Consider the following 19,662-nt stretch of genomic DNA (forward strand, 5'->3'; position numbering starts at 1 on the left):
CATTTACATAAAAAAAAGCTCAGTTCACAAACTGCATATGTGCTGAGACAACGTTACGGTTGCTGAAGACATCGCTTCGTCCCAAAAGATTTTTTTTCTTGTTTTTTTATATGTTATTATGAAAAGTGAAAACGTACAGTTTGAAAAATACAAACAAGTATGTGAAGTTGTGGTAAAGGGCTCATTGTTTCAAAAACTACAATAATTGAGAGTGATAACTTTGCCCCCATTATCATTGTGAACTGCACACAGTTTGTGTCAAACTACAATTGAAAGCTCGACAGCCATAATGAGAGGAACTAAAGGGAGTAAAGGAAGCAAAGCTTGTATTAGTTAGAAGAACAGTGTGTCCTACTTGTTGAACAGACTGTCTTAGCACCTGTAGAAACACATCAAGCCTACTTTCAACTTTGGGATGACTGCCAGGGATGACGTGATGGAGTTTTACCCGACAGATGACGGGAGGAGGGGTAGTGATCAGGGGATGAAAGAAAACAAAAAAAGAGGCACACTGCCGACTATTTAGTGCAGCACCTTAGCTCTGGGCGTGAGAGAGTAAAGAAGATGACTTACCTCCTTGCTTACTCCTGTCAAGATAGATGGAGACCCTTCTGGCCAGACCTGTCAGCAGGGGGAGGGAGCAAATAGAAGGGGGGAGGAGGGCAGGAAGGAAGGAGAGCAAGAATGCAAGCGACACATTAGAAAGGACCCCCCCATGCATGTGGACCAACACAATCTTACACACACTTGAAAGTAAGATTTCATGAGTTTACTTCACATGCAGTCAAACAGCAAAGGGGTGAACAAGGCTGCTTTTTCTCATCGTGGCGTCTCCCAAATGATTAACAGCAATATGTGGGGATCAAAGAGCAAGGGAGGCGAGAGCCGAGTTGCTGCCTTTGCATTACAAACAGGGGCTGTGGAGGCTGCACAGAGTGCACAACTTCCAACCCTGAAGGACACCGGATCGCAAATCCTTTCTCCACAGCCCACAAAGCCGATATTGTGGAGAATTGTCTTTGTGTGAATGTGCAAAAGACAGAGTGAAATAATTCAACTGGGTTAAAGGTGTGTGTGTGTGATTGAATAAATCCATTAATTCGATCACACAAAATGACGAGATTTGTTGTTCCGGAAGTGTACGTCAAAGAGAAAACTGATTGCTTGCCTTGTTCAGCCTCTCTCGAGAAGAGGGAAAAAAACACAGAACCAGAAAAGTAACAACAAGCCAGACACACTTTGTCTACAGAGATGGTTCACTGATGAAGAACAGCACAAAAGCCTGTTATTGGACAACGGGGATGGGATGAGTGAGGACAGGTTGTGCAGGGACTGGTGTGTGTGTGTGTGTGTGTGTGTGTGTGCGTCAGCGTCTCCTTGAGAAACGTTCACAGTATTATAGCAACAACAACCTACAGAGGTAGAGTCGGTTTTTGGCAACACATACTTCTGTAATATTTCATCGGGTTTTACATTATTAATGCTACTGAGGCAATGCAAAAAATTTAAAGTTTTACAACAGCATATAATTACTGTAATCTATCTGGAAGACGTTCCAAGCGATGGTAATATCACTTAACTGATTATTGGGCCAGGAGGGAAAGTGGTGTATGAATGCAATAGTAAAAACGTTGTGTGTGTGTATGGGAGAGAGTGCAGATGTTTTTGAAGTTTGCCAAGTAAAAAAAAGCTGGATTCAGTAAAACTTTAAATCGGAAAGATCTCAGTAGAGTGGCTGTTTATATAAAAATTGATGCCTCCATTGTATTCTGAATACAGAGTCAACACTGTCACTAAAGACACATCCAGGAAAGCAAGCACATCATTAAATGTTAAAGTCTGAGTGAAAACAAGTTTGTGGCTCGCTGCAGGAGAGTCCCCCAGAGGGGAAGAGTCTCTCAGGGGAATTCAGACGGACAGTGATGCTAGTTAAGTGTGTCGCCTCTTTGTAGCTCTGCAGCTTTGTAATGATGGAGACACATATACACAGTGTATGGTCCACACCTCTGATATCCATTCTGAGGCACATACAATCATTCATACAGCTCTCACAGTTTACTGAAAAACCTCCCTGACCCAGAATCGACAACTGAGAAACGCAGAGCAGTGGAGAGAGATAGAGATAGAGAGAGAGAGAGAATGAGCAAAAGAGAGAGAGAGAGAGCACAGGATAACGAGAATGAGAGAGAGAGAGAGAGAGAGAGAGAGAGAGAGAGAGAGAGAGAGAGAGAGAGAGAGAGAGGCGACCTGGCACATCACAGAAGTGGGTGGATGTCTCTGACAAGTGCGTCCCGTGGGTGTCAAGCCTGGTTAAAATATTTGTGAATAACTGCCTTATGAATAATGGAACTGTGTCAACACAGAAGGTAAACATGGTAACGTTCACAGTCCAACTTTAAAATGATTCATAAAATGTATGAAACAGAGACAATCCTCTGACCAAAAATCCACCATTTTAAGATTAATATTGTGTTCTTAAATAAACTTTGAACGTAAACTTTCCTCCAACTTTGGCAGATATGACAGATATTTAATGGCTATGATGACATATGTGAAAGGATAAGACAGGCGAGTCTGACAACTGGCTTTAAGTTTGCATTACATTACTTTTGAGTGATGGAACTGACTCACTATCTAAAACCTCTGGTTTCATTTTTCATGTAATTTTATCAGGTCAGATCAATTATTGTAAAGACCATATGTGACACTCTCCTGGATTTGGCAATATGACAAGGATTACAATTGTTTTGCAATTTCAGCATCCAAATGTACAAATGTTTTAAAAGTGCACATATATGGTAATGAGGACATATGCTTTGCTGTTGCAGTGAGGGAGCATTATACTTTGGCTGGGTTTGATAGGGTTGGTGATCTCTTCCGATGACTCCATAATTACTGTGTTATGTTTGGAAGTTTCTGCCACTCAGGCTATTCTCATTAGTGTATCATTTTACTCTGAGAGTAAATTGTGAAATTAACCCCATCGGCTCGGAGCCTTTTTTTTACTGCTTTTTCAGAAATGAGGAAGTGAGTTTTAAAAAAACTCAAACGCTTCTAGATCATCATCCACATAAGTTTAAACGGCTAAAGTACTGTAAACCCTTGCGAGAAGAGAAACGATGGATTACATAAAAAAAAAAAGATAGTTATATTTGTATAATTCCGTAATTCCGTAAGCTCCTCAACATGCAACTCCTCAACTCAGTGATTACAACGTTTCACTATTTAACTAATTTAGTACCACTAACAACGGCGGATCATCATTTGAACATTATTGACATCGCGAGCTGCGAAAAAGCAACGGGACTTTTTTTTCCATTTTTCCTTCCGTGTTTCGAGGTCCTGCGATCTCATTGGTTCTGATTCTTTAGAGATCAAGGACAATAGGGGCTGGTATTCATATCAAGGTCATATGAGCTGTAGAACACCTAGGGTCCCCTGATCAGGGGACCCTCGGGCTGATGAGGTTTTAAAAACACCAAACTCTTTGACAGATATATGCTTATGAATGCAATGGAACAATATTTTGATATTGGAGGCATTCTGGTTTCCGTTTGTCGTCCGTGTGATCTCGGAACTCATCGGCCAAACGATGATTTCAATTTGTACTAGCTTTATAAAATAATGAATCTGCATTCATAAACACATAAACAATATGTGTTTCAAGAGATGAGTCGTAGACGTTGCCTCTCAATTCCAACTTCATTCTTAAGTTGCTAATCAGACGTTTTTTTGGCTTTATGTTTAATGCTGCTGTACCATTATGTCGTAGAGGGAACTTGTGTTTTACGTTACATAGGCTTCTTTTAAGTAACAGAAGTTAATGGGATGTTTAGTAATTTACTTTGTTTTTCATAGTGTATTATGATTCATTATACTCTTTTTGTAATGCATTATAAGTTGTGGTCACTTTTAGTCAAATATAAATGCATTTGACAGCTTTTTGTGTTCGTAAATAACTTAACTTTCCTAAAAGCAGGGGTGTCAAACATACGGCCCGCGGGCCGGATCCGGCCTACCAGGGGGTCCAGTCCGGCCCGCGGGACAATTGTTACAATTGCAGAAGAAAAAAAAAATGAAACAGGGATCAAACCTCTGACCGACTGACTGAAAAACGGGCACGCTATCCATTGACCCAGAGTCGCAATTGTTCAGAGAACTGACAGTACTATATGTATTAGTGATGTGTCCTTTCGTGTCGAGGCTTCGATGCGCGTGTCGAGTAATCCAGGTAGATTTTGGTGAAGCGCGTATCGAGGCTTGTGTCGATGACGTATGTGGTGACGTTCGAAGCCTCGCGAGCCGGCCGTACCACGTGACTGATTCAGTAAATGGTTTGTGAGTTTGCCGTGCGATTTGAAATATAAGGGGCAGCGAAACTCAATGGATTTCCCCCTTCCACTCTGTACCCAGCTTCATGCGTGCCTTTTTTTTTCGCCTCCTTTTATAAAGCAGGTGAAATAGTCTCAAAAGCCCAGCACTGTGGAAAAGTTCTTATTTTTACTTAAAAAAATTGGACACATCAACATCAACTAGCGGAGCTGAGGCTCGAAACACCGATTCTCTGACTGAAAGTCGGATATTCTAACCACTGACCCACAGTCACATCACAACCCTCTCCCAATTGGTTTCGAGTTTTCATTTTGACCCCGCCATTATATCATCAAGATAGACACAATATTAATAAGTTAATAATTGATGTATTGGCGTCACAAACAGAATTTATTCAATTTAAAGCTTCACACACCAAAGCCATGGTGTCGTTATGATCACTCTGCCTGTTTTACATGTATTGTCCACTTGGTGGCGCAGTAGAGCAAATGAAGCTCCGTGAAGCGTCGGCACATGAGCGAACCAATTGGATGGAAAGCTTCAATGCTTCAGGAAGCTTCATCTCGCCATCGCTAATATATATTGCTCAACTGTGAGGGAATCTGCAGAGGAGAGCCCAGGCAGGTAAACAATGGGCTGATGGGCTGATTTTTGGTCTTTATGTTTCTAGTTTATTGTAGAAAGACCTTAAAGTAGGGTTTATCATCCAAAAACCATCACCAATGATTTAAGCATAGAGAAATATTGTCAATATGTATGCATTATTATGCTATGATTTTACTGGTTCGGCCCACTTGAGATCAAAATGGGCAGCATGCTGCCCCTTAACTAAAATGAGTTTGACACCCCTGACTTAAAGGGCTCCACAGTAACTTATAATAACATTACAATGCAATATAAAGTATGGGAATTAATATACACTATGAAAAAAATAATTGAGTGATCATCAATCATGAAGTATTATGATACTTGACCTACTAAGTCATTATAGAATGCTTTATTAATACGTGTGTATTACTATGATTATATAGTGAAACAAGCAGTTTATAACACATAAGGCATCCAACAAGGCTTCTGCAGTTGAACGTTGAGGCACTCAAATCGGGCTCTACCTCGCAGCTTTGTGTGTGTGTGACTGGGAGGGGGGGGAACAGTGGGGCAGTCGGCGAGTTATCACAGGTAAGTACAGTGGGCGTATGGTTTGGTGAATGGGGGGAAGACGGTAAAATAGAGTGTTGATCTTTACTGTGAGCGCTGGTGGTGGGCTGACCTCTGGTCGTGGGCAGCATGTCCGAGAGGCCCTGCCACGCCGTCACCATCTCCGGGTTCTTCTGGTCGGCAAAGTTCTTCCAAATACGTAGCGCTCCATCGTCTGGAGAGGGGATGGGTGGTATGGATAGAGGCAGAGGAATACAGAGAGGGAAGTCAAGAGTGAGAGCCATGAAAGAAAATATGGATAAAGAGATGCAGTGAGGAGCAAAGGCTAAGGCCAGAAGGAGGTGCGGCACACTCGTTTGTATTCTTAATGGATCTGGAAGCACATGCTGAACTTGTGCAGGAGATTTGATGAAAACCTTGAAGACTCGTTCAAAGTATGCAGCACACAGAATTACTTGAAAATGAACACACACAAACGTCTCAAAAGAATCGAGAATGTAGAGCGGTATCTTAAAAAGCTTTTTGCCTGAAAGCGTCTCGTCAGTATGAAACAAAGTGAGGCCGGAGTCTCCAACCTTAAAAACCCAGCTCCAGCAAGAAGCAGAGCTAAACATAAAACATGTCCATACACTCTCAAGAGAAAGCTATTGCAACCCATAAAAGCCTCCAGTTGATTTATATTCCATGTTTAACTTTTTTAACGCTGGACATATTTTTCATACGTTCACATTACATTCTGATGAGATGTGAATGTATTAATACCAGGGCGTTATCAGGTTTGGTAGGAGGTGTGCAATGAAATACAGCATTCTTCTTAGTTTAATGTTTTATTGTTCAGACAAGACTAAATAAATGTGTGTCTCTGTGTGTGTGTGAGTTTTTAATGGATAATTGTTTCCTATGGTTCCTCTGGGTTGTGGTGGTAAAAGCCATGGTGGTGGTGGAGTGGGGAGGGGGTAATTGCTTTGTTCCGTTGATGAATCATGATGAATACACACGAGTGCAGCTTTGGGCGTGTGTGTTTGTGTGGTTGAGAGTCAAGTGTTTCAGGCTCGTTGCTGCTACAAATGAGGCTCGTTGAGATTTCCACTGTGCTGGTGGGCGCACACACTTAAGCTGCTCACTGAAGGAAAATATTACACATTATGAATTGAAATTGTTACTCTTTGCATTTATTTAAATCTTCTGTGTGAGTGTTTATTCATACATGTGTATGTGTGTGTGTGTTTCACACCTGTTGCAGTGAGCAGTAATGAACAGTCGTGTCCGTTCAGGTACTCCATGGATGTGATGCGAGTGTACCGAGGGTTTCCGTTGTAGAAGTAGTCCAGCCTCTCTCCCTTCTCCCAGTCCCAGAAACTACATCACACAAGTACTCTAATTAATGATTTGATCTGTTTTAAAAATGATTTTTTTTTTTGCATTCCGTGCGTTCTCTGACCAGATGCTGTCTTTGTCGGCCACAGCGATGCAGGTGTTGAAGGGGTGAAACTTCACAACAGATGGTACTCCAGGGTTGCGGTTGATGAATATTTGATCATCCAGACGGGAAACACCTGTGATGGAATGGAAAAGGAGAAGATTTTGTTGAAACTGGAAAATCACAAGTTTGATTTCTGTTGAACCTAATTGTTCAGCTTTGACACAATAAGCTCTTGCAAAAACTTTTGTTCTATACGTACTGCCTCCAGAATAGAGCCACAACCTAGTTGTTCCTAGTAAATATGTAAATATTTACTGTGAATACATATTTTCCATTTTAAAAAGGCCTCAGTAATTTGCTGGGTGCTGCAGTTTTTAGGTTTGGACTGGACACTTTCACCTTTTTAAACATGTGTTGTGCCAATAGGTATGACAGGCAGCACGGTGGTGTATCTGGTGCTAAGTTAAAATAAACTACAGTACCCAAATTGATGGTATGTAAGAATGTCACCTAGTGTGCTTCATTTATGTCTGTTTGTGGATAACAAAAGTGCTCTTTGGCACAGAAGACAAAAAGGGCTGATTTTTGTCTTTCTGTGGGATTTGCTAACAATAAAGAATGCTCGGATGAAATATAGATGGTTTCTAAAATTCCTCCCTATTTACTAGATAGTAAGGGTGTCCCTGAATAGTCAAATAGTTGACAATTCTATCCAAGGAGCCTGATTCGACTGCCGATCTCACAGTAGAATCGTCGCAGACAGAAAAAAATATGGTAATGAAACAAAGAATCATTTATCATTCAAAAAATATGGCTACTTCAAAATCAAATATGTCTACATTAAATAATTAAAAAAAACTCACATAAGAACACAGCACTATTAGAGAGCTAAATATATTTGGAATTTATTAAAGATTCACTAAATGGGGGAGCGCATTGAAACCAGCGGGACGAACGCTTTCCTGAGTGAGCACGTCGCCTCAACCCTCCGGTTTGCTACGAGCCGCCATGTTCAGGGCCGTTGAGAGGCAAAAAAATTATCCCAATCTTGTATCTTGCACCTTAAAACCATAAAATAACGTGTTACCATACATCCTCCTCCCAACATGGGCTTCCGCGGACTATATATTAGTAACACACACATACATACATATATATATATATATATATATATATATACATATATATATATCGATATATATATATATATATATATTGATATATATATATATATATATATCAATATATATCAATATATATATATATATATAGAGATATATCGATGTATATATATATATCGATATATATGTATATATATATATCGATATATATATATATATATATATTGATATATATCAATATATATATATATATATATATATATATATATATATATATATATATATTGATATATATATATATAAGATATGTCAAATACAAATGTAATCAAGGGTATTTGTCGCTATTGACAGGATAGAACTAAATAGCAACCAGGCCATTAAAATAGCATTTTAAAACCAGAACATACTGGAAAATAAATGACTGCGTATGGAAAAAATAATGTTTTACAGCACTGTGAGGTTACACAATAGTAATTGTAGAATAATTGTAGAGAAACAAAACATCTTTAGTAGGAGATTCATGGCAGAAGAAAAAGTCTGAGTCTTTGTCAGATTTTAATGGAGTATAATAAAAACAGTGCCAACGCACACAACTGAAATCATCCACTGCCTCGCCAAACGTTGTCATGGCAACAACACATATCGTTCCACAAGCCTTTCCTTGGCTACCTGAGCACACACTCGAGACCGCCATAATGAGATGAAAAAGAATGAGGAAAAATCCATCATGAATTTATCAGATGCGTTGGGGGAAAAAATGTAGTTGGAGAGAAAAGCCAGAGGCCTTTGGTTAAAAGATGAGCACCATCATCACCATCGATTTGCTTTTGTTTGTGCTATTTGACGGCACATTCAATACGTAACTACTGAAACTAACCGGCGGACTTTCAAACTGTGTGCTGATGGGTGTACATTTCACATCGACGACCAAATCAGGTTTACAAGCCAAAATATAGCCACCACATTTTTTCTTCTCCAGTTTCTTGCTTTCCTGCCTCCCTCTCTCCTCCTTCGTCCTCAGTCTTCTTTGCCCTCCATCCTCCTTCTCCCTCCTTCTCCCTCCTCTCATCTCATCTCATCTCTCTCTGGAGTGAACCGACTGAATGAGGGCAACCCTACTACTTCTCTCTCTTTTAAAAAGAAACTGAGCATAGAGAGGAATTCAATGATTTAGAAGCAGACATGTGAAGGGGCAAACCTCAGCTCTGACACCAATCTCTTTGTGTGCGTGTGTGTGTGAATGTGTGTGCGGAGGGGGCTGCCAATGACGTTGGAGGTGTTAGTTATTCTGTTTGAGAGACTCTGACTTCACCGAGGGAGTCTGTGTGTGTGCTGGCACCCCGGGGTTTTATAATGTGTGGGTTTCTGGGTCTAAGTCAGAAAGTGTGTGAGTGTGTGTGTGTGTGTGAGAGGGGAGTCCGGTGACTCATAAAGGGGACTATGGATTGATCAATCCTCCTGCATCATTGCAAATCATCTGCGCACATGTCTGAAACAAAGCTGCACCATCTACACCTACTGTGTGTCTCAGTCTGTCCTTTTCTAGACAGTCTGGATTTCATCCAGCCCTCATCAAAGCTACAAAAACTTTAAATTAAACATGAACCTGGCAAAATCTCAGTGCTCATGCTATGTGATCTTAGCACTGCATTTGATACTGCTGGTAATAGAGCTACTAATCAGAAAGGACTGTTCTAAAATGAAAACATAAGCATCCTGACATCTAAGACAGAGACTATTTTCTGTAATTGCGTATTCAAATCAACCTGGCATGTGGACTAGGGTTGAGTGATATGTTAACATTTTCCAACTGGCCACATATAAAAATCACCTATTTGGGAACATTTATGTTTTGTTACTGCCTTTTCCAACATGCAGTGCCGGCAAACGATTCGAACACTACATTTGAGATTAAACCAATCTGCTGAGCAGTCAGCCAATCGTCAATATTCATCCAATCACCCAAAATTTGGAGTCCCTCAAAGTTTTATTCTTGGACCTCAGACAGTCAGTAAAAAAATTACAAGTCGCCAAATTATATAAGCATATGGTATAAAAAAAAACATTAGTTGAGCCCCACTGTGCACATTGAAATACATGTCTGTGTGTGTTTGTGTGTGTCACTAACCCTTTTGTGTGATGCCTCGGCTCTGCTTTCTCACACGAGTGTTTCTCAAGAACCTCCACTGCCGCTCCATCCTCACCTGACTCTCCACGTCATGCTCCTCTGGGATCTGAAAGAGTGAATAAAACACAGAGAGAGAGATTCACCTGATAACCAGTAACCAGGTCATACTTTCTGAAAAGAGACATTGCTGTTGAGTTTTTTGAAATTGATGTTTTCAGTGCAGACATCTTTGCAGCTGATATCTCCAAATGCAACTCACGCCAAAACAATCTAGATGGATAAATAGCACTATAGGTTAGAGGAAGAATATGTATTTCTGATTTTGGGGTGAACTGTCCCTTTAATGTCTGTATTGAATGCATTTCCCTCCAACATTTTGATACCGGCATAGTTTACGTATGGAGCAAACAAATGAGATAAAAGATGGTAATTAGTGAGCTCTAGTGTTGGTGCTTTGTTTTTTTGCCATTTTAGCTCAACTTCTAGTTTCTATGCTAAGGTAAGCTAGCTGTGTCCAGACTCAAAACAAAACACACAGACTCAAGATGTTCTTTTACAAATCACATCAACATATTCCTCTAAAGATTTAACTACTTCTTTAGGCCTTCAACCCTGGTTGTCAGGTCCCAGTTTGCTCTCAGACTGCACCAATAGGCATTGATAATACAACAGTTACCAACTTTTCTCATCACATTACCAGCCTGATTACTTTGCTAACTACAATGTAAAGTGAAGCTCGCACTGTTAATCAGACAATGAGTCAAGTCATCAAGTTCACTTTGTTCAATCACATCTGACAACATCTGTTGAGCTGAGGGACAATATGAAATAACTTTGTGACTAAATGCCCCCCAGAGATTTAGTCCCAGCGTTATTTTAATGACTCCCTTTTTAACAAGACTTCAATATGCAGAATGTATATGATGTTTCACCTCAAAGTAAAATTAAAACTGTACATTACCTTGCTATTATATGCATGACAGATAAATAAATAAACAACAGAGTAAACAACGGAGAAAAAAGATGTGTGTGTGTGTGTTTAAATGCTGGTTGCCAGTGTGTGCTTATTATGCACATTTTTAAAAGGTATACAATGCCCACTGAATGCTAAACAGCTTGACAGAACGACACAGCTACAGTGCCACGTGACCATAGTACTACTGAGTGTAATCAATATTCATGTAATGTGTGCTGTCAAGTCAGGTTTATCTGTATATCACATGCAGTGTCTAAGTTTGTGTGTGTGTGTGTGTGCGTGTGTTCCAGTTAAGAGCCAGCTGATAGTGGGTTTTTTTTCAGTTACTTTTTTCCCATCTGTGAAAACCAGTGAGATTTTGGCAGGTAAAAGAAAAAAGGTTTGTCTTTACATCTCCAAAGAATGTAGATGAGGTCTTATTGATCCATTTTGACCATATCCTCCTCCTGATATCACTCTCGCACGTATGCGCACGCACGCACGCACGCACGCACGCGCACACACACACACACACACACACACACACACACACACACACACACACACACACACACACACACACACACACACACACACAGTCTCTGGCCACTCAGGAAGCTTCAGTTCTGAGGTCTGTTGCTTGGTGAGACTAACTTGTGAAACGCAGGAGTTAATAACTACTACGTTGTTACTGCAGACAAAAAGAGAACGTTATTGGCTTCCTCCTGGTTGTCGCTGTAGAACTTATTTGCATGGACAGGGTTGTGCACACACTATTGATCCACTGTGTTTGTAACCACTGCTCTTGCACTCTCCTTAACTCTGTCTCTCTCAAATATTAACCTGTAGCTTTGGACAACTTCTTTTGAATCACACTCATGTGAATAGAGTCTTCACTGACCTTGCGCCTCACACACCACTACGGCTGTAGATGTGGATACACTCTCTGAAACACACACACACACACACACACACACACACACACACACACACACACACACACACACACACACACACACACACACACACACACACACACACACACACACACACACACACATTTTGCTCTCATGCTGCTGACACAGTGATATGATAACCCGTGTGCAGACTTTGAGGCATACTCACTCACACACTCACACACAGCTTTGTAATGGAAGGGAGTTTTATGGCAGCACTCAAAATTTTGCCCACACAGCATTCTGATTCGCGCTATGGCAAAACCCTTCTCCTCTCCGCCTGCTCTTTCACTCATTCTTCACTCTTCCCGTCCAGTCATCTCTCTGCTTTTTATCACCTTTTGTTGCCACTCTTACTTTCATCCTGCCTGCCTTTATGAGCTTTACTTCACTTTCAACACCTCTGTTTTTCTCTATTATTAAAAAAAACACTTCTTTTAATCTTGAATTTCACTCTGGAGGATGTTAAATCATGGATCTCAGCGAGCTCAATTATTCACATAAGCCATTTTGTACAAGCAGCAGGTACTACCTCACACTGTGATTGGTCCCTCACCTGCGGTTTCCCAAAAGACTTTCTAAAATATGTTCTTTAATGCGGTTCATGTTCTCAGATGTCTTAGTAACTCCTAAAGCCATTGTGAAATGCATTACAAAGTGCACCTATGACACAACTTTACATCCATATTCATGTGAAAACTGATAATACCTGTCATAGTACTTTTGTGTTGCTTAGCAACAACTCTAAGCTGCTATTTAAGTACTAGATTGCTTGGCCTAGGAAGATTTTATTTTTAAATCATTGATTAAAGAAAGATGGATTTTATGTTTTTCTTTTTTAATTGACTAATTTGTATAAATGTCAAAATGTTATCAAAGCAATGACTCAACTATCGCATTGCTTTAAGGCCTCTGTGTGGAGCCCAGTGAGGCACAACCCTGAGGTCTATTGTCAAATAAAACTAGAATTACCACCTCGTATTTGTTTGCCTTCTCCAACCAGTCAAGTTGCAGATCACCTTCATAATAATATACTGACTTGTATTAATGAGATGTCCTTATTATGTCAAAGTGTTGGAATAAATGTTAAATATTTAACTGCAAAGTAGTATGTTTGATACCTTTTTTTGCATTGAATCATAGTGGGATTAGATGGCCCAAAATAAATTGCCACCAGCCGCCACTGGTTGTACGCCTCCGCCTCATTGAGTGCAAGTGTACGTTTGTGCCAAATTGGAAGAAATTCTCTCATTTCTGAGAAATCACATTCTAGAGATTGGGATGAATGTGAGGTCACAGCGATCATTGACTACCAAAATCGAATCAGTTCATCCTCGAGTCCAAGTGAACGTTTGTTCCAGCCAAGCCTCACAGAAATATCATGTTTTACGTGAGTGGGATGTGGTGCGGTGGCATATATATATATATATATATACACGTTAAAACCAAGTTAACGCAGCAAACTATTAACGGTGTTAATTATTTGACCATGCGTTAACTCTTTTATTTATTTTTTGCATTGGGAGGGGCTTAATGCTGCCGCACACAGGTGCTGCACTTCAAATCTCTCCCAGACGGCGTAGTTCAGACCTGGGCATCTTACGGCTCTCCCAGTCCGGCTCGCGTGAGGTCAATCAAAAAAGAAAAAGAAATAAATAAGATGCACGCCATAAATGCAATACAACGGCACTGCTTTTATGCTGAAGGCGATTTACGTATGTGCGAGTCCGCGCTTACGCAGCCTCACCGACCGGCTTGTTGCCAACAGACTGACGCACGTATTGTTCTGTAGTTTCTGTCCTCAACGAGCACAGAGCGCTCAAAGGAGCCTCACGCTGCAGTGTCCAAATCCAGTGGTGAACATTAATCCAGAGTGAACATTAATCGCGCATGCGCAAAGCCGCCGCTGAGATACCTGTTAGCTGTCCTTCACATCTCCACCTCATTCAAACAGACTTCAGTGCACTTGTTCAAGCCAACACAGACTGGACATTTCTCATTGAGTAAGAAAAACTGAACAAGATCAAAAGCACTTATTGCTTTTGTATAAAGTTAATCAATTGCTGGTCTTTAACATAAATCTTTACGGTAAGCAACAAACTGAACATGACAAAAGAAGGAGTGGCTTGTCCCTCACAGGGACCCTTACTACTGAACAGACTGTTTATGTTGTTCCCTGATAAAAGACAAATGTTTCTTCTTCAGCATGATATTAAGCTGTTTTACATTAGAATAAAATAGTCTACAACATCTGAAAATACAATATTTAATTGAATGACCAGTCATATAGAAGCATTAAAAAAATAAAATACATCTTTTTTTTCTTCCCTGGCATATATTTTTGATTTATATACTGTTGTTAACTTGCTGTTGTTCCAGAGGGCCTGTTATATTGTTCTGATAACATTACTTTAAAATAAAAGCACGCAATATACTAGTTTTTACTTCATTATTGAATTTGGCGCATAATACAATTAATCGCGATTAATCTCAGAAAAATCATGCGATTCATCAGTTAAATTTTGTCCAGCCCTAATATATATATATAAAGACTATCAGAGAGAGGTGGTCAAAAGTCATGATGGATGGGAAAGGGAAGAGAGACTGGGACTCTACCTTCATGACAGGTTGAGCAAAATACTTGGCGCTCCAATCACACAGGCCCGTCTGGAGGGTTGCACTGATGTAGTTCCTGTGACCGCCTGGCTCGTCCCCATCCTCAGCTCCCTGGACACACAAACGCACACACACATACATTTTAGGGATTCAAAGAGTTAAACTGAAGAAAATAACAATGCAGTTGCTGATTACGGTTTATTTTCCGCCTGTTTCACACACAAAGACGAGTAGGGCGTTCCTCTACCTGCTCAGGTCCCTTGTCAAACATCTTACGGGTGCGGGGGAACTGGTGTGAGTGCGGCGCCTGTCCTCCCAATGTGGGGGTGTAGGGAGGCCGTGTAGCCGGCTGCTCTCTGGCGGGGGGTTTGGGCACCTCGTTGGTCAGGCTGGAGCTGCTGGTGCTGGGCATGGGAGGAGATCCACTGACAAACAGAGACATTCATATTAGAAACTAACAGCTTTGCCTTGTCATTCCCTTAGTGTCGACAGAAACATGTGAAGAAAACAAGTTACATTGCATTTCAAGTTGGCTCTACATTTGTTATATTCATCATATCATATTTATTTCTATATCCATGATTTTGTGTGATCATTTTGAAAACTTTTATCTTTATTAAGTTAGTCTTTTTTCCTCATAATTTTCTTTCTGGTTTATTGTATGTTCTTGTTTAGGCACAATCCACATTCAAATATTTGATTAAATATAATTTATTCTAACTGTGTGTTGCCTCGCGTTTTGTTGCCAGCCTCGTGGTAACATTTGTCAGAACACTCTTGAAAACAAAATATTAAGGGGTTTATCTCTTTCTTAGGAGTTAACATCCCTCAACCGAAGGGTCCTCAGACTGCCTATTAAATAAAATTGTGTTTGCGTCGTGCTAGAGGGAAGGCTGCTGTATGCATGATGCAGATGTTTTGGGGCTTTACTGAAATGAGTTTTCTATGGTTGAGGATGTTCGTGTGTGCGTGTGTGTGTGTGTGTGTGTGTGTGTGTGTGTGTGTGAGAGATATCTTCCCTCACCCAGCCTGGTGGATGTGCGTGCCCTTGCTGGTGGGGCTGGCTGGGGCTGACTGCGTGAGAGATCCAGAGTCCAGGATCCTCTGGGGCCGAGCGTTCATTGTGGCCTGGCGAGAAAGAAACTTGTTGGTTAAAATCCTGTAGTTTAATCAAGTCATCCAAATGGAATCGTGAAATCAGAGATTAAAAAGGGAGGAAGGGACAGGAATACCCGCCTGAGATCAGGGTTAGAAGCAATACCTAAAATCAGGATACTCTTGTCACTGTAACAGCGTGTGAAAAGTGCAGCACTTTACAAAGTTTGCTGAATTTTCTAGAACTTTATCTCATCAGGCTGAGCAGGTAATATAACCTCTTCGTTGTGAGTTGTCTAACGGCTGCTCACAAGGGAGGCGCAAACTTAATAAAGACAATAGAGGCAAAGCCTCATTGATGAATAGCAAAAGTTGTTGTTTACTCAGACCAGGTGGAGAGAAAACTGCGTGCTGCCTAAATCTAATTAACACAGGCAAACACATTTTACTACCTTTGATTTGATTTCTATGCTAATTACAGAATAGCGGCAGGTATATTTTATTTGTGCTTGTACCTAAAAGGCTGAGAAGGAGGGGAAAAAGTTTTTGATGCAAAGTTTACACACATTTAATCCACTGCGGTTACGAGGGTTGGCTGTTAGTGCTTCATTAGGAGGCAGTTGGAAGTGAAACAAAACAGCAGTAAAACTGGCTGAAAGGGTTATTATGGAAATAGCTCAGTTGCTAATCTAAGTACCTTTTCTACTCAAGCACAAAATCAATATGGAGGAGAAAGACATGAACAAAGAAAAGCACATACAAAAATATTTAGGATATGCATATTCCTTTGACAAAGATGATTGGTAGCAGCTCATGTGTGAAGGCAGCAGTACACAACTGACATCACAAATAAACTAGATTATTTGGCAAACCACAGCAGCATAAATCCTTCTGGAGCTCATATGAGAGTTAGAAAGAGGTTGCAGCAAAGTGCAGCTGTAACATAGTAAAAACTCAAACTAAAGAATCTTAACGTGGTTGTGTGGTTATCATCCTATCCTGCATTAAAAGGCTATATGCTTTATTCACGCACTCAAACTATTTTCTTTCTACACCTGCCAACTATATCACCACTCAGAAGGAAGTGTGCATCTACTGATGGACGAGATGCTCACGACAGCACAAGATGTATACATCAATGGTGTCCTGTGGATTATCTTGAGTAACCAGGTCATGATTTCTGGAAAAAAATACATTACTGTTAAGTCGAGTGCCATCTAGTTCCTTTATATTTGAGAGAAGACATCTCCGTTGGATATCTCCAAAACTAAGCAACTAACACCAAGCCAGTCTAAATTTAGAAATAGCACTACAAGTAAGAAGGAAAATCTGTATTTTAGTTTTTGCGGTGAGCTGTCCCTTTAAGGGAAGAAAACATAAAAGATACTTTTTACCAGATGCTGGTATGGATGTGAAGTTGCATGCTCATCAGTTAAAACGACTCAATTATGGTACATGTTCATGGATTATTCATCAACATTTGCGGATCATCAACATGTGGTAAACAAACATCATGCTAACCCAGGAGGCCACACGTTGTATCTGCTGACAGGCTTTCAAGAAAATGTCATATGCAAAATTCTCACATTAGCAGGAAACCGGGGTAATCTGTTCTACCAGCTGCTTCTCTCCACGCTGGGAAACAGCTTGCTCTCCTGTTTCAACCCGCTTCCCCTCACTTTCTCCATCAATAATTGGCTGGAAAGTTAGTCAACTGAGCAAAAAGAAATTACTGTTCCCGTTTAATTATTTAAGGAAACAATGCCTTGATGTATGATGATGACACCAAAGTGGTGAAGGTAAGAGGGGATTGGTCAAGGCAGAGATGGCAAACTGATGAGGGAAGTTGGGATTGGTGGGTAGATCGGCATAGGGGGGGTGGGGGGTAAGTTTTAGAAAAGAGATATCTGCTGCATCCGGTGAGGGAATTAAGAAGATTTAAGGCTTTCAAGTCTTAATCTCTTCTCATTGTTATCTCAACTATGGAGAGAAAAAAAAGTGATGAGTAGAGCCTTCCCAAGGTCCATGCAAACATTTAAAGATTTGATATGGTCACATGCTTTTTTTTATTTCCCCTCCTTGTCAAGTGAAAACAATCAGGTTTCAATTTAAATAAGGGCATACATCTTCTTTTGTCCTGAAACTTCACAGGTCAAACTTACAGACAAAAGACCAGGCACAGGATTTAAAAAAGACTTAAGCCATTCACCTCAGCATCATGTAGCAAAAGGGGGCTATTAAAAAGCATTTCATGCTTTCATCTTTTGAGAAGCAAGTAAGTTTTAATTAGCTGCTGACCTTGTTCATTTTGTTACAAATCAGTAACATTTGACATTTAAAATCCTAATTAAAAGAGCTGGATTCATAGTTAGTCTAATGTTAACACGTGTGAATTTGAGATGGATGTTCTCTGATGAGCTCTCTGCAGGAAAATAAATTATGTGGGATCCATCTACAATAACTCATTAACTTCAGAAAGTAGGCATTTAAAGGTGTTTAGATTGCCTTTTTTAAATGTCAAACTGTATATCTCATTTTTCTGGTATACAGAGAAGACAGGTTTTACACACCAGATCCCCCATATGTGCGGGATCAGGCGCTCTGGGGTTCCCTCTACCCATTCTTCAAGTAGTCGTATGAACCCCCTATGAGTTCTAATAGTTGTATTATTTTATATAATTTTTTTCAGAATTTAGTTGTGAAAAAAAAGTATATTTTAAAATAACTCACTTTTATACCATATTTTCATCAAAACTATGAACATCCAGCATGATCTGAGCATAATTTTATCAAGAGTCGCCCCCGAGTTTTTCCAACTCCATGGTTCAAGGCCTAAACAACAACCTGCAGAGTTGTAAGACCTAAAGAATCGGATAAAACGAAGCATTGGGGAGTTACCATGGAGTTATAGTCAAAAAAGTGTGTTGTTCGGTTCAAACATGTAAAAGTTATAAGCTTTATAAAGCTCTGACGAAGGCGTGTTGAACAGTCTAAGAAACCTCCCACCTTCACAGAAGCAGGCAGAGATGAAAATGCAAGAAAGAAGTAGAATTTTTTCTGTTCGGATAGAACTCTTCCCACAGGGTTTTACTGTATTTTAGCAATTTAAATTAAGTTAATCAACGTTAATCAAGTTATTCTGGATATCCTTTAGGAAATTCAAGTCAAGTCTCAAATCAGTCAGGATAGGTCCATCTCAAGTCAATAGAATTAAATCATAGTCAAGCGTCAAGTGAATTTAAAATAAAATCAAGAAGTAAAGTCTCAAGTCAAAGGAAACAAGTTCAAGTCAACACTCAAGCCCATCAAGAAAAAATCAATTAAGATCTCAAGTCACTTAAGACAAGTTTTACGTTAATCAAGACACGTTCAAGTCGGATCTTCTCTCCTCAAGTCCAAGGCAGTGGAGACAAGTTCAAGTCAAGTCACACTTTTCCATTGCATGCCATTTGCAAGTCTTCCAGATCTACAAATGCTGACCATGAACATGACAAAGCATTTGAATATGTTCCTATAAAAGCTGTGTTTACATTAAATTGTGTCTTTCTTTTTCAGTCGTCTGCCCTCTGGTTATAGAATTGCTGAAAACATGTTTGTTAACGGGTTAAAGAGAACTCCATTGCGTTATGTTGTAAATAAAGTCCCTTTTTTTTATTGCAGTCCAGTAGAGAGTCTCATTGCAGAGATGCTGCTCCTCTGAAGGTAATTGAGGGGACAATTGGTGTTGGTGGTAGGAAACACACGACATTTAGCCTGAGGGTTAGAATGGGTGGTGGACTATAGTGGTTATTATGGCTGCTTAAGTTACGGCAGCCTCTCTGATCTGCCAAGCCTGGGGGAGTCATTGGCCCTTAACTGCATTTGCACAAAAGTAATGG

General features: G+C 40.1%; 1 protein-coding gene across 1 annotated transcript in view; it reads right to left on the reverse strand.

The window, feature by feature from the left end:
• The window catches only part of rptor (regulatory associated protein of MTOR, complex 1), a 138,821-nt gene that overhangs the window by 10,373 nt on the left and 108,786 nt on the right, over positions 1-19,662 (reverse strand). Inside the window, exons 23-29 of the mRNA XM_079219794.1 lie at positions 15,714-15,817; positions 14,937-15,114; positions 14,690-14,800; positions 10,163-10,268; positions 6,932-7,046; positions 6,725-6,849; positions 5,603-5,704 (exon numbers count right to left, since the gene is read on the reverse strand). Of these exons, the coding sequence (XP_079075920.1) occupies positions 5,603-5,704; positions 6,725-6,849; positions 6,932-7,046; positions 10,163-10,268; positions 14,690-14,800; positions 14,937-15,114; positions 15,714-15,817 (841 nt within the window). The remainder of the gene's footprint in view (positions 1-5,602; positions 5,705-6,724; positions 6,850-6,931; positions 7,047-10,162; positions 10,269-14,689; positions 14,801-14,936; positions 15,115-15,713; positions 15,818-19,662) is intronic.

The sequence above is a fragment of the Taurulus bubalis genome (genome assembly GCF_910589615.1).
Source record: "Taurulus bubalis genome assembly, chromosome: 6".
In the NCBI taxonomy this organism is placed as follows: Eukaryota; Metazoa; Chordata; class Actinopteri; order Perciformes; family Cottidae; genus Taurulus; species Taurulus bubalis.